General features: G+C 43.3%; 1 protein-coding gene across 1 annotated transcript in view; it reads right to left on the bottom strand.

Annotated features, from left to right (window-relative positions):
* LOC111963856 (laminin, gamma 3) overlaps positions 1-14,838 on the bottom strand; it is a 233,650-nt gene that overhangs the window by 13,811 nt on the left and 205,001 nt on the right. Inside the window, exons 15-21 of the mRNA XM_023987408.2 lie at positions 12,695-12,848; positions 12,398-12,540; positions 11,967-12,145; positions 9,328-9,508; positions 7,977-8,203; positions 7,027-7,103; positions 1,016-1,150 (exon numbers count right to left, since the gene is read on the bottom strand). Of these exons, the coding sequence (XP_023843176.1) occupies positions 1,016-1,150; positions 7,027-7,103; positions 7,977-8,203; positions 9,328-9,508; positions 11,967-12,145; positions 12,398-12,540; positions 12,695-12,848 (1,096 nt within the window). The remainder of the gene's footprint in view (positions 1-1,015; positions 1,151-7,026; positions 7,104-7,976; positions 8,204-9,327; positions 9,509-11,966; positions 12,146-12,397; positions 12,541-12,694; positions 12,849-14,838) is intronic.

A 14,838-nucleotide genomic window follows, 5' to 3' on the forward strand; every position in this document is an offset into this window, starting at 1 on the left:
AGTAAGGATAATGGAATGAGTGGTACTGTGCCTTGTTAAAGTATTTACCAGTAAGGGAAACGGGATAAGGTTTGAGGCACACTGGTTTCCTGGGTGTTCACTTTCCATTTGAGTTTCTAATTTTAGTATAGATACCTCCCTTTTGATAGACATGTGTAAAATATCGTTAACTATCATGAATAAGTGACAAAAGGAGTGGTAGTGTAGTAGAGTTTTACTATGTCTCTGTGCTTTTTCAGTGTCTCACAATTATCATACGTTTGACCTGTTGCATACTTAGAAATGTGTCTGTTGTAGACAGACACGGGGTCTGAGGTTTGTTCTCACAAGGTCAGCGGGAGTGGAAATACTCCATGAACGTCCAGACTGTGGTTGCCAGGTGTTCTCCTCCTCTGCAGCCGGTCACTGGGAGCAAACGCTTTGCTGAGAAAGGATGCACTTGGCTATCTTCTTGTAACCTGTAGCGATGGTATAAATATACTGATGGGGTAAAAAAAACTCATCAGAGCTTCTGACTAAACTCCAAATGAAGTGCTGTTTGTCTGTAATCTCTCCACTGGCGTGAATAAACTTTAATTATTTTAAGCTTGACTTTGGGGTCCTTAGTGGTAATTTCCACGACAACTGTTTGTAGTTTCCATTTGTGTACATTTATTTTCGTCACCGTCTGAACACATAACGATCCACTTGGACTGGTCGACCAAGAGGTCAAGAAAGGTAGAGCTGGCCTTGGACCAAGGTAAGGTTGTTGACTCCATGTACATTCAACACCTAGGCGCATACGCTGATTTCTCACATAGATGCACATCTTAAATCAGGTTACAGACCAGTTAACTAGACCCAAAACCCCTAGACATAACGAGTGCAGCAAAATCAGTAGGCTGGTTACTGGTTTCGTAACAACACATACAGAATTGTGAGAATCGCAATACATATATCGGCACCTAAGTATTGTGATGAAAGTGTGAAGTCCCTGGCAATTCCCAGCCCGTGTGTGTGATGCCTAGTTACTCACTGCTCCGTGAGGTTGCTGATGTATTCCTCAATAGACTTGTCCTCCAGTAGGTCCATCAGGAGAGAGTAGGTCTGGTTGGAGGCCATGAAAGCCTTGGTCGCTATAGCCTCTATATGACCAGCCATCTCTGTGTGACTGACAGACGGAGAAAGAAAGAGACAAGGAATCATATAAAATGTATACACACTACCGTTCAAAAGTTTGGGGTCCCTTAGAAATGTCCTTGTTTTTGAAAGAAAACAAACATCAAATTGATCAGAAATACAGTGTAGACATTGTTAATGTTGTAAATGACTATTGTAGCTGGAAACGACTGATTTTTTTTATGGAATATCTACAGTTGAAATCGGAAGTTTACATACACTTAGGTTGGAGTCATTAAAACTCAATTTTCAACCACTCCACAAATTTCTTGTTAACAAACTATAGTTTTGGCAAGTCGATTAGGACATCTACTTTGTGCATGACACAAGTAATTTTTCCAACAATTGTTTACAGACAGATTATTTCACTTATAATTCACTGTATCACAATTCCAGTGGGTCAGAAGTTTACATACTAAGTTGACTGTGCCTTCAAACAGCTTGGAAAATTCCAGAAAATAATATCATGGCTTTAGAAGCTTTTGATAGGCTAATTGACATAATTTGAGTCAATTGGTGGTGTACCTGTGTATGTGTGCCTCATTGCTTAACATGATGGGAAATTCAAAAGAAATCAGCCAAGACCTCAAAAAAAAAATTGTGGACCTCCACAAGCCTGGTTCATCCTTGGGAGCAATTTCCAAACGCCTGAAGGTACCACGTTCATCTGTACAAACAATAGTACGCAAGTATAAATCCTGTTTGGGATAGGGGGCAGCATTTTCACGTTCGGATGAAAAGCGTGCCCAGAGTAAACTTCCTGCTACTCTGGCCCAGAAGTTAATATATGCATATTATGAGTAGAATTGGATAGAAAACACTCTGAAGTTTCTAAAACTGTTTGAATGATGTCTGAGTATAACAGAACTCATATGGCAGGCGAAAACCGGAGAAAAATACAACCAGGAAGTGGGAAATCTGAGGTTTGTAGTTTTTCAACTCATTACCTATCGAATAAACAGTGTCTATGGGGTCATATTGCACTTCTTAAGGCTTCCATAAGATGTCAACAGTCTTTAGAACCTTGTTTGGTGCTTCTACTGTGAAGGAGGGGGGAAGGAGAGCTGATTGAGTCAGGGGTCTGCCAGAGTGGCATGAGCTGGTCACGTGCGCTCACGTGAGAGCGACCTGCGTTCCATTGCAATTCTAATGACAAAGGAATTCTCCGTCTGGAACATTATTGAAGATTTATGTTAAAAACATCCTAAAGATTGATTCTATACATCGTTTGACATGTTTCTACGAACTGTAATATAACTTTTTGAACTTTTCATCTGAACTTTCACCTGGACTTGCCCGCGCCTCGTAGGTTTGGATTGTGAACTGAACGCGGTAAAAAAAGGAGGTATTTGGACATAAATTATGGACTTTATCGAACAAATCAAACATTTATTGTGGAACTGGGATTCCTGGGAGTGCATTCTGATGAAGATCATCAAAGGTAAGTGAATATTTATAACGCTATTTCTGACTTCTGTTGACTCCACAATATGGCGGGTATCTGCATTGCTTGTTTTTGTCTGAGTGCCGTACTCAGATTATTGCATGGTTTGCTTTTTCCGTAAAGCTTTTTTGAAATCTGACACAGCGGTTGCATTAAGGAGAAGTATATCTATAATTTTGTGCATAATACTTGTATCTTTTATCAAAGTTTATGATGAGTATTTCTGTAAATTGATGTGGCTCTCGGAAAATTCGCCGGATGTTTTCGATGCACAACATTACTGACCATAAAGCGGCAATGTAAACTGAGATTTTTGGATATAAATATGAACTTTATCGAACAAAACATATATGTATTGTGTAACATGAAGTCCTATGAGTGTCATCTGATGAAGATCATCAGAGGTTAGTGATTCATTTTATCTCTATTTCTGCTTTTTGGCTGGAAAATGGCTGTGTGTGTTTTTGTGACTAGGCTCTGACCTAACATAATCATATGGTGTGCTTTCGCTGTAAAGTCTTTTTGAAATCAGACACGATGGGTAGACTAACAAGAAGTTATGCTTTAATTTGGTGTATTGCACTTGTGAATGTATGAAAGTTACATATTTAAAAAAAAAAAAAAAATGAATTTTGCACGCTGCCTTTTCAGCGGAATGTTGTCAAGGCCTAGCCATAAGAAGATAAACACCATGGGACCATGCAGCCGTCATACCGCTCAGGAAGGAGACGCGCTCTGTCTGCTAGAGATGAATGTACTTTGGTGCGAAAAGTGCAAATTAATCCCAGAACAACAGCAAAGGACCTTGTGAAGATGCTGGACGAAACAGGTACAAAAGTATCTATATCCACAGTAAAACGAGTCCTATATCGACATAACCTGAAAGGCTGCTCAGCAAGGAAGAAGCCACTGCTCCTAAACCGCCATAAAAAAGCCAGACTACGGTTTACAACTGCACATGGGGACAAAGATTGTACTTTTTGTAGAAATGTCCTCTGGTCTGATGAAACAAAAATAGAACTGTTTGACCGTAATTGACCCATTGTTATGTTTGGAGGAAAAAGGGGATGCTTGCAAGCCGAAGAACACCATCCCAACCATGAAACACAGGGGGTGGCAGCATCATGTTGTAGGGGTGTTTGCTGCAGGAGGGACTGGTGCACTTCAAAATAGATGGCATCACGAGGAAAGAAATTAGGTGGATATATTGAAGCAACATCTCAAGACATCAGTCAGGAAGTTAAAGCTTGGTCGTAAATGGGTCTTCCAAATGGACAATGACCCCAAGCATACTTCCAAAGTTGTGGCAAAATGGCTTAAGGACAACAAAGTCAAGGTATTGGAGTGGCCATCACAAAGCCCTGACCTCAATCCCATAGAAAATGGGCAGTAGGCAGAAGTAGGCAGAACTGAAAAAGCGTGTGCGAGCAAGGAGGCTTACACACCTGACTCAGCTACACCAGCTTTGTCAGGAGGAATGGGCCAAAATTCACCCTACTTATTGTGGGAAGCTTGTGGAAGGCTACCCGAAACGTTTGACCCAAGTGAAACAATTTAAAGGCAATGCTACCAAATACTAATTGAGTGTATGGAAACTTCTGACCCACTGGGAATGTGATTAAAGAAATAAAAGCTGAAAGAAATCATTCTGGGTAAGGTGTATGTAAAGTTGCGACATCAACTGTACATAGGCGTACAGAGGCTCATTATCAGCAACCATCACTCCTGTGTTCCAATGGAACGTTGTGTTAGCTAATCCAAGTTGATCATTTTAAAAGGCTAATTGATCATTAGAAAACCCTTTTTCAATTATGTAATCACAGCTGAAAACTGTAGTGCTGATTAAAGAAGCAACAACACTGGCCTTCTTTAGACTACTTGAGTATCTGGAGCCTCAGCAATTGTGCGTTCGATTACACGCTCAACATGGCCAGAAACAAAGAACTTTCTTCTGAAACTCATCAGTCTATTCTTGTTCTGATAAATTAAGGCTAGACACCTCACAAGTCCTCAACTGGCAGCTTCATTAAATAGTAGCCACAAAACACCAGTCTCAACAACAACAGGGAAGAGGCAACCCCGGGATGCTGGCCTTCTAGGCAGAGTTTTCTAATGATCAATTAGCCTTTTAAAATTATAAACTTGGATTAGCTAACGTACCATTGGAACACAGGAGATGATGGTTGTTGATAATTGGCCTCTGAATGCCGAAGTATATATTCCATTAAAAATCAGCCATTTACAGCTACAATAGTCATTTACAAAATTAACAATGTCTATGCTGTATTCCTGATCAATTTGATGTTATTTTAATGGACAAAAAATTGGATTTTCTTTCAAAAACAAGAACATTTCTAAGTGAGCCCAAAGTTTTGAACGTTGGTGTATATATACAGTACCAGTCAAAAGTTTGGACAACCCTACTCATTCAAGGGTTTTTCTTTATTTTTACTATTTTCTACATTGTAGAATAATAGTGAAGACATCAAAACTATGAAATAACACATATGGAATCATGTATCAACCCAAAAAATGTTAAACAAATCAAAATATATTTTAGATTCTTCAGAGTAGCCACCGTTTTCCTTGATGACAGCTTTGCACACTCTTGGCATTCTCTCAAACAGCTTCACCTTGAATTATTTTCCAACAGTCTTGAAGGAGTTCCCACATATGCTGAGCACTTGTTGGATGCGTTTCCTTCACTCTGTGGTCCAACTCATCCCAAACCATCTCAAATTGGGTTGAGGTCAGGTGATTGTGGAGGCCAGGTCATCTGATGCAGCACTCCATCACTCTCCTTCTTGTTCAAATAGCCCTTAGACAGCCTGGAGGTGTGTTTGGTCGTTGTCCTGTTGAAAAATAAATGATAGTCCCACTAACCGCAAACCAGATGGGATGGAGTATCGCTGCAGAATGCTGTGGTAGCCATGCTGGTTAAGTGTGCCTTGAATTCTAAAGAAATCACAGACAGTGTCACCAACAATGCACCCCCACACCATCACACCACCTCCTCCATGCTTCATGGTAGGAACCACACATGCAGAGATTATCCGTTCACCTAATCTGCGTCTCACAAAGACACGGCGGTTGGAGAAAAAAAATCTCACATTTGGACTCATCAGACCAAAGGACAGATTTCCACCGGTCCACTGTCCATTGCTCGAGTTTATTGGCCCAAGCAAGTCTCTTCTTATTATTAATGTTCTTTAGTAGTGGTTTCTTTGCAGCAATTCGACCATGAATGCCTGATTCACGCAGTCTCCTCTGAACAGTTGATGTTGAGATGTGTCTGTTACTTGAACTCTGTGAAACATTTATTTGGGCTGCAATTTGAGGTGCAGTTAACTCTAATGAACTTATCCTCTGCAGCAGAGGATCCTCTGCAGCAGAGGACACTCTGGGTCTTTCTTTCCTGTTGCGGTCCTCATGAGAGCTAGTTTCATCATAGTGCTTGATGGCTTTCGCGACTGCACTTAAAGAAACGTTCAAAGTTCTTGAAATGTTCCTTCATGTCCTAAAGTAATGATGGACTGTCGTTTCTCTTTGCTTATTTGAGCTGCTCTTGCCATAATATGGACTTGGTATTTTACCAAATAGGGCTATCTTCTGTATACCACCCCTACCTTGTCACAACACAACTGATTGGCTCAAATGCATTAAGAAGGAAAGAAAGTCCACAAATTAACTTTTAACAAGGCACCCCTGTTCATTGAAATGCATTCCAGGTGATTATATCATGAAGCTGGTTGAGAGAATGCCAAGAGTGTGCAAAGCTCTCATCAAGGCAAATGGTGGCTACTTTGAAGAATCTCAAATATGTTAAATATATTTTGATTTGTTTATCACTTTTTTTGGATTACTACATGATTCCATGCGTTATTTCATAGATTTGATGTCTTCAGTAATAATCTACAATGTAGAAAATAGTAAAACATGAAGAAAATCCCTTGAATGAGGAGGTGTCCAAACCTTTGACTGGTACTGTATATATATGGGCCTGACTACCACACCTGAGTTCAAATAGTATTTTTATATCAAATACTTCAGCTTGGCTAATCTTGTGCTACAATGGAACCAATGGAATAGACCCAAAAATGCAAACACTGACAGCGCCCATATGGCACTCCAGGCAAGTTTGATGAAACAGCTCAAAGTATTTGACAGAAAACCAACAGGTCTGCTGAGCACAGGTCAAATGGATACCAGGTATTTAGTCGATCTCTCTACTTCCTCTCACTAGACCTAATGTGCATTCATTCAGCATATTCAGAGGCTTTGTACTGTTGTCATTGACCGAGGGTGTCGGTGGCAGGCCAGCCATTGTGTGACTGACAGATGGAAGAGGCAGTGCCTCTATGAGAAGAAGATGACCTTTGTGTGTTATAATTGGCCACTTAGTCTATTGACCTCCGGTGACTTACCTTTTCATAAGTATCTCTGAATCGTTCACTGCTGAGTTCCAGCGGTTGGGCTCTGGTGTCACCTTGAAAGGAATGACCTTTGGAAAAGCAGAGCAAAGTGGGACGTACTGAAACTCTGCAGTCTCATAGACAAAGAAGACCGAGGACAATGTTTATACAGTATGATCTGTATAGGCTGACATCAGTGGATATTTTAAACCTGAATTGTGACCATGCACAGTTATCTGCTGACCTTAGATGACCAATGTCCAACTCAAAGTAAACTGACTCAGAACTCACTGTTCAATAGGCATTTCGAGAAGACATACTGAAGGCTGCAATTACACACATTCACTCACTAATGTATACGGCGGCAATGTTTCTATTTACCCAGCGGCAAAGTTTTTCTGTTGTGGCACCAGCAGATAAATGTTGACTATTTTACCTCGTGACATATCTTTTGAGAAAATTCTAATAATTGAATCACAATATATGACACACACACACTACTCTTCCTGTTTTGGAGGCGTCGTGCTTGTTAATGTGGAATGGCATTGCTCTGGCTCCAGGCTTGCCCAAACGACTAGGGAGGTAAGTTAAGTGCACGCACGAGCGAACACACACACACACGCACGCACACACACAAACACCCGAAGCGCTGCCAAAACAAGCGCTCTCATTTCCCCAGAACCACATAACACGGCAGCCATATTTCATAATAGATTCCAAGCTGACGCTATTGAGCGTGAAGACACGGGGAAAAGCTTGAGCTGTGGCAGAACAAATCCTTCATTTCAGCCGAGCGTTAGTCAGAGAAACTGTGTGCTCACTCACTCGATTTTAGAGCTATGGAGCTTCAGATTGAGAAATACTGTGCTTTAGGGATCCATATTGATCAAGACATTTGAACCTCTACTGAATAGCCACTAGTAACTCATCAGAGACAGTGTGAGAGTAAATGTCCCACTGACCATGTTGTCCAGGTCCAGAGTTGCCTGCATCAGCTGGGTCCGTGCACTTATAACCACTGACTCAGAGTCAGCAAGGGTCCTGCACAATGTTCTCCACCCTTCCTCCTGCTCTTCCTCCATGCTGGCGCTACAGTTCATAGCTGTGGTAACAGTGTGCAGCTGGGCTGAGAGAGTGTGTGTCGACAACTCCAGGAGAGCAAACTGTTTGACAAAGGCTTCTTTTGCCTCTGCGGGGAATCAAAGAAACAGATGTGAGCAAACTTCAAAATACACAGCATGGATCATTAAACGGGTCCTTTGGATTCCAATTCAATATTATTGTGATTTGGGACACAAGGCCTGCCAACCCCTTTGTAGTATGATTTGTAGTGGAACCGTTGCATTTTATCATGGCCTGCATATGGTCAATTGTACATTCTCAGACTGAACTCACCGCACAGTGAGTCCAGTTGCCTTTGGTTGTTGTTCTAGTTTGATTGTTTGTCTCATAATGTTAACTGCTGTGTGCCTAGCTAATGTGGCATTCTGGGTCTATTTGTGCGAGGAGGGTCATTACCGCATTGTTCGCTCTGTGAGATGATAAACTGTGTCTGTGTGCGTGTGTTTGTCTGTGTGCATACTGTTCTGTCTCGGTGCGTCAGCACAGAGCCCCCCTCCTAGCCTAGCGTTATTGGACCACACAGAGCAGAATGTCCCACCAACGAAGACTAGTGGTGTACCAAAGTAGGGTGGGCAGCGGTTGGACAGCCATAATCCTGATTATAGCTCTAATCATAATGAGGTACAGGGATTAAAGATGTGCTGGCTGCATCTCTGTTATACAAATAGGGATTAAGTTGCTCATACACAGCCCTGCCTGCCTTGTTCTGTATTGTTGGGATTCAGCCTCCATTCTGTCCATATCAATGAACCTGTAAGCCTTTTATGGTACTTCCCTCTCTGCTCATAAAATAATGAGAAATTCCATAATTGTGGAGAGATGATTGTTAGGCGGGTTGACTGCTGATTCATGCTGATTCTGTCTCGTTCTATCCCGTTATGTTGGATTATATCTTTAACAATGTCTAGCTGAACAGTCAGCTTGGCATGGACAGTCATTCTGAGTGCAGTTTGGTGTCATCTGCTCTAGGTCTACTTGATCTACGGAATGGGATGGTGTGATGGAGTTGTAATCTACAGTGTGAGATGGGCTATATGTCAGGTATAATGGCCGAATGAGAGTACAGTGGTGAACTGCATTGGCAGAGGGATTTCCCGATTTCCTGACTGGTTGGTTGAAAATGACAAACTGTCACAGAGTTTTCTGATTGATYGCGTGGAATGAGTGAGTGGGTGGGTGCTGATTGTTTACCTTGGATAGCCAGGAAGTCCTCCAGCGCATTGGGCAGGCTGTCCTCCCCCTGATGGCCACGCTCGTGATGCTGGCGCACGTGATACTCGCGCACGTGATGCTGGCGTCCGTAGCCACTCCGGCAGTCGAAGCGTGCCAGGAGCTTCTCCAAATCCTGCAGCCGTGCCTTCAGCTTCCCTGCCTGTATGGGAAAACACCGGAACACCATACAATGGAGGTTGGGTGGGGGAGATTGTCAACCATGAGAAAAATACAAATCTGCACTCTGGTAGGCTGCTCCCAAAGTGTGTAATGAAAAAAGAACAACTTTTTGACCCCAAACTGGTTCCTAACGAAGATATGGTTTCCTCTCAGATCCAGGACCTGGAAAAGTTTTGTATAGATGTACGCATTTCACCCTTTTAAAGGCCCAGTGCAGTCAAAAACTTGATTTCCTGTGTTTTATATATATTTCCACACTCATGTTGTAATAATACTGTAAAATGTTGAAAATTATGATACTGCCCTTTAAGTGTTAGAGCTGTTTTGGGGAAAAAAACGCCTGGAATTTCAGTTTGTTGTGGTGGGGTGACATCACCAGGCAGTAAATTACTAATAGACCAACAAGAAAGAGTTCCAAACCTCTCTGCCAATAACAGCTAGTTTTCAGTTGTCCCCTCCCCACTAAGACCACACCCAGACAGTCCGAGCAAAGTTCCTGCTTGAGAAATGGCTCTTTGCTAAGAAGACATTTGTTTTTCTATTTTGCCATTTAAAATTGAAAACACAACTTAATTGTTACCCAGAAGTGATTTGATATTGAAATAAAAATGGCTGCATTGGACCTTTTTAAACATGAGATTGTCAATGAAAGCAGATGATAACATGATCCCACAGTGGCCAATAACAAATCACACCCAGCCATATTTACAGTGTATTTAGTCTCATTCAAAACACAGAGATAAACATCTACCTTAAGAGTAGATTGTCTATCTTAACGTGAAAACGATTGTACATTTTAAAAGCAATACTCTCTGTGCAGTGGGAACAGGGCAAGCTTAACCCTAAGCACAGTTTCATACATTGGCTGTAAATACTTAAGTGGACCTTGCTTTTGCATGAGCTTCCAGGCCTCTATGATTAAGGCATATTACTGGCTGGGGAGCCAAACGTTTTTGGAGTAGGCAATTAGCAGGCTCAACCTGTGTGTGTGTGTTGCTGATAAACACTAGCAGGTGAGGAGGTACAGATGTCCTATCTTAATTTGATCACTCTGTTGTCGCAGAGAATTGTCCTGTGCAGCAGAAAATGCAATTTGTAGTGAATTCGAGGTTTAAAACTGCTTCAAAAGATTGTAGTTCTCACATAAAAATTTGAGTGGATTTGCCCTTACGAAAAATGCAACAACCCCTATAAACATGTCCTTTAATTATAATCCACATAATAATTCACATGTCCTGTTGCTGCAGGATGATTTGTCTGCTGTGAGAAACTGGTCAAATGAAGATAGTACATCTGTAGGTGGAGAGGGCATTTATAAAACCACTTCTCTTTCACTCTCCTTGGTGGACACTCACCCACATCCACTTTAAAAACCTGTAATTTGGACACTTCAGCCCAACCGGAGGTAAGATCTGTTATTATATTACGGCAAGAGCAACAATAACTCCACACACAACACAGTATGGTATCTTGCAGTTGTTGCTTTTTAAACGTACATGAACAAAAGGAACATACTGTAAACAGCACAAGAGAGGAAAGGATTTCTCCCCCTTTTTCTATACTGTAGCGCTCCCTCTATGGTTCCATTCTATCCACCCCMCCCTCCTTTTTCTCTCTCCTGTCTTTAGAAGGGAGGAAGGTGTGTAGTAAAGAGCCAGAGGTGAGATATGAGAGCGAGAGATGAAGAGATGTGAGAGAAAGAGACTGCATGGTAGAGAGAAAGAGATGAGAGAAAGAGACTGGTAGGTAGAGGAGAGTCATTTTATGGGCTCTGAGCAGACCGGACCCCGGTGTCCTTTGAATTGCTAACACTGTGGAAATCACAGCAGTCTTTCCCAGGTACACGAATGGTTTGCTAGAGAAAAAAAAAAAACCACTTTAGCAAGAACAAGCATTGGTACAGAAAGTACCAAACTCTGCTATTGGCTTTGCCTGCAGAGAAAAGCCACTGTATAGCGTTTAGAACATAAGGCTCCCTATATAGTGCAGTGCACTACTTTTCTGGCCAAATGTAGTGCACTATATAGGGATTACTATATATCACTATATAGGGAATAGGGTTCAATTTGGGACGCACATGGTCTATTTCTGTAGCTGTTTCTGTATTTTCACATTGACTTCAGTCTGACTGTTAACTTACCTTCGTCTTTTAAATAAGGAGGCCCGATGGCCACGATTGTTAGACTACAAAGACATTCTTGGGTAGGAGTTTGAATAGCTGACTTTTGTTTTAGGAGCAAATTGTATTATGCAGTGGTAATGGGTTAATAACAGCACCTACTACCTATGAAGATTTACCCCCACAGACAGGCTGAGAAGCAGACCGGGAGACAGACGGATAGAGATGCAGGCAAAAAGGTGTCAAACGGGGACAGAGAAGAAGATGGAGAGACTGACAGAGAGACGCCTTACGAACACACACACACACACACTCTTACCTGCTCCTTGACTAGCCCGTAGCAGATGGGGCACTCTTCACACTGGTGCGTGGCTCTGTTGTGGAAGTAGTTGAGCTCACACTGGTCACACTTGTACCCCACGAAGCCCTGGCGGCAGGGACAGGTGCCGTTTGTGTGGCACTGCATGGAGCTGGAGCCCATAGGGTCGCAGTTACAGGCTGAGAGGGACAGGGGAGGGGGAGTGGACAGGGTATAGGGGGACAGAGGGAGGCAGGGGTGGACAGGGGGCAGGGGACATGAATGTCAGAGAGGGGTGAAACAATGGAAGTATTAGAGATTGCATGCTTGCGTTTTGCATTTTTTACTTATTGTTATCAGAATGACTTGATTTAGCATATATTTTGGCCTGTCTTAGTATTTGACACACAAGGACTTCTAGACCCAATCACAGTATAGGCTACTGTAGCTACCTCTGCAGCCTCGTGAGGAGAAACCAAAGAAGCCCATACGACAGGTGCTGCACAGGCGCCCCTCCAGTCCCGGCCGACACACACACTGCCCTGTGATTGGGTGGCACCCCGCGGAAGACGAGCCAATTGGGTTACAGTTGCACCTTAGAAACAGTCGATGTAAAAAGTGATTCACATACAGTAATAATTATTAACGAGACAAAACAGAACTACAGTATAAAGTATAGAAACATATACATTAAAGGACTATTCGAAACCATATAGATTAGTGCGGAATCCCTGGAGAATTCCCTGTACCTCTCACAGCCTACTCCAGGCTGCAGGTTGAAGAAGCCGACTGAACACTGGCCACAGTCTCCCCCGGTCACATGACTAAGGCACTGACAACTTCCGGTCTGGGGGTCACAGTCCTCCAACAACCCAGAAGTCCCTGCAGGACTGCAGTCGCAGGCTGGGGGAAGACACAACCACATGTCAACCACGCAACCTCACATCAAATACAGTATCAAAAAGTACAGTGGCCTAAACACACACATAGAGTACATGATCAAAACAGAACGCAATTCAAACACAGTCTCCAAAAAGTGACATGAATCATATACATCACAGAAAAAGTACACCAATTAAACACAGTATAAAAAAATGTCCGTGACAAGCCTGACAAAACACTGAAGCTTATCACTATATCAATGTCGCAGACACTGCTGTGATCGATTATTTCCCACCCTCTATCCAATCACTCGATCTTCAATCCATTCACTTTATCTTCTAATCTATCCATTCACTCTATTCTACATTTACATTTTTCATTTTTGTCAGAGGTGGCCGAACTGAGTTCTCGGGTTGGGGTGTACGGTTTGAGCATAGCTTGAAGGTATGGAGGGGCAGTTCAACTTGCTGCTCCGTATGCAAGGACCATGGTCTTTTAGTGGATATGAGCTTCGACTGGAAGCCAGTGGAGTGTGCAGAGGAGCGGGGTGACATGGGAGAACTTGGGAAGGTTTAACACCAGGCGAGCTGCAACGTTCTGGATAAGTTGCAGGGTAGCCCAGCCAACAGCGAGTGACAGTGACTGGATAAGGACCTGAGCCACTCCTTGTGTAAGTTAGGGTTGTACTCTACAGATGTTTATAGAGCATGAACCTGCAGGAGCGAGTCACTGCTTTTATGTTTGCAGCGAACGACAGGGTTTTGTCCAGGGTCATGCCAAGTTTCTTTGTACACTGGGAAAGGGACACCGTGGAGTTGTCAACAGTGATGGAGAGGTCTTGGAGCGGGCAGGCCTTCCCCGGAAGGAATAGCAGCTCCGTCTTGTCGAGGTTGAGCTTGAGGTTGTGGGCCGACATCCAAGCTAAGATATCTGCCAGGCACGCAGAGATGCGTGTCACCACCTGGGTGTCAGAAGGGGGAAGGAGAAAAGTAGTTGAGTGTCATGTGCATAGCAATGATAAGAGAGAACATATGAGTATATGACGGAGCCGAGTGACTTGGTGTATAGATAGAAGAGGAGAGGGACTAGAACCAAGCCCTGGGGGACACCAGCAGTGAGAGTATGTGATGTAGAGACAAATCCTCTCCACGTCACCTGGTAGGAGTGGCCTACCAGGTAGGATGCAATCCAAAAGTGTGCAGAGCCTGAGACGCCAGCCCTGAGAGGGTGGAGAGGAGGATCTGACAGTTCACAGTGTTGAAGGCAGCAGATAGATCTAGGATGAGAACAGAGGAGAGAATGTTAGCTTTGACAGTGCGGTGAGCCTCCGTGACACACAAAAGAGCAGTCTCGGTTGAGTGCCCTGTCTTGAAGCCTGACGGGTTAGGGTCAAGAAGGTCATTCTGAGAGAGATAGCGAGAGAGTTGGTCAGAGACAGCACCCTCAAGTGTTTTGGAAAGAAAATAAGGGATACTGGTCTGTAGTTTTTGATGACAGTGGAGTCGAGGAGAGCGATTCAGCGATTCAGGGGAGCGATTCAGGCAGGGGACGCAGCCAGTGGTCAGGGATGAGTTGATGGAAGTGATGAATGGGAGAAGGGAGGAGGGGATGGGGTTGAGCGCGCAGGTTGTCGGGCAGCCAGACCTCACTAGTTGCAGGATTTCATCTGGAGAGAGAATCCTCTGAGGTTCATAGTCTAGACAGGAATAAAGTACAACAATCCTTCTCTTTGTAGGGTGTGTCTTGTCTGGCCTGTGTGCCTGGCTGTATGTGAGCTGGAACAGTGCAGAGGCAGAGCAGGCCGTCTATCTGTGAGGTGTCTGTGGGGCAGCCATATTTCCCTGAGCGTGTGTGTGTGTGTGTGTGTGTGTGTGTGTGTGTGTGTAACTCAGTGTTTCCCTGTTTGTGTGTGTAACTCAGTGAGGGAGACAGCAGAGTGAGACTGAGGGAGACTCATGGGCCTCTCCCTCACCACTTTGTCATATTTGAGCGCATTCCAAATGGCACCTTT

The sequence above is a fragment of the Salvelinus sp. IW2-2015 genome, linkage group LG5 (assembly GCF_002910315.2).
Source record: "Salvelinus sp. IW2-2015 linkage group LG5, ASM291031v2, whole genome shotgun sequence".
NCBI lineage: Eukaryota > Metazoa > Chordata > Actinopteri > Salmoniformes > Salmonidae > Salvelinus > Salvelinus sp. IW2-2015.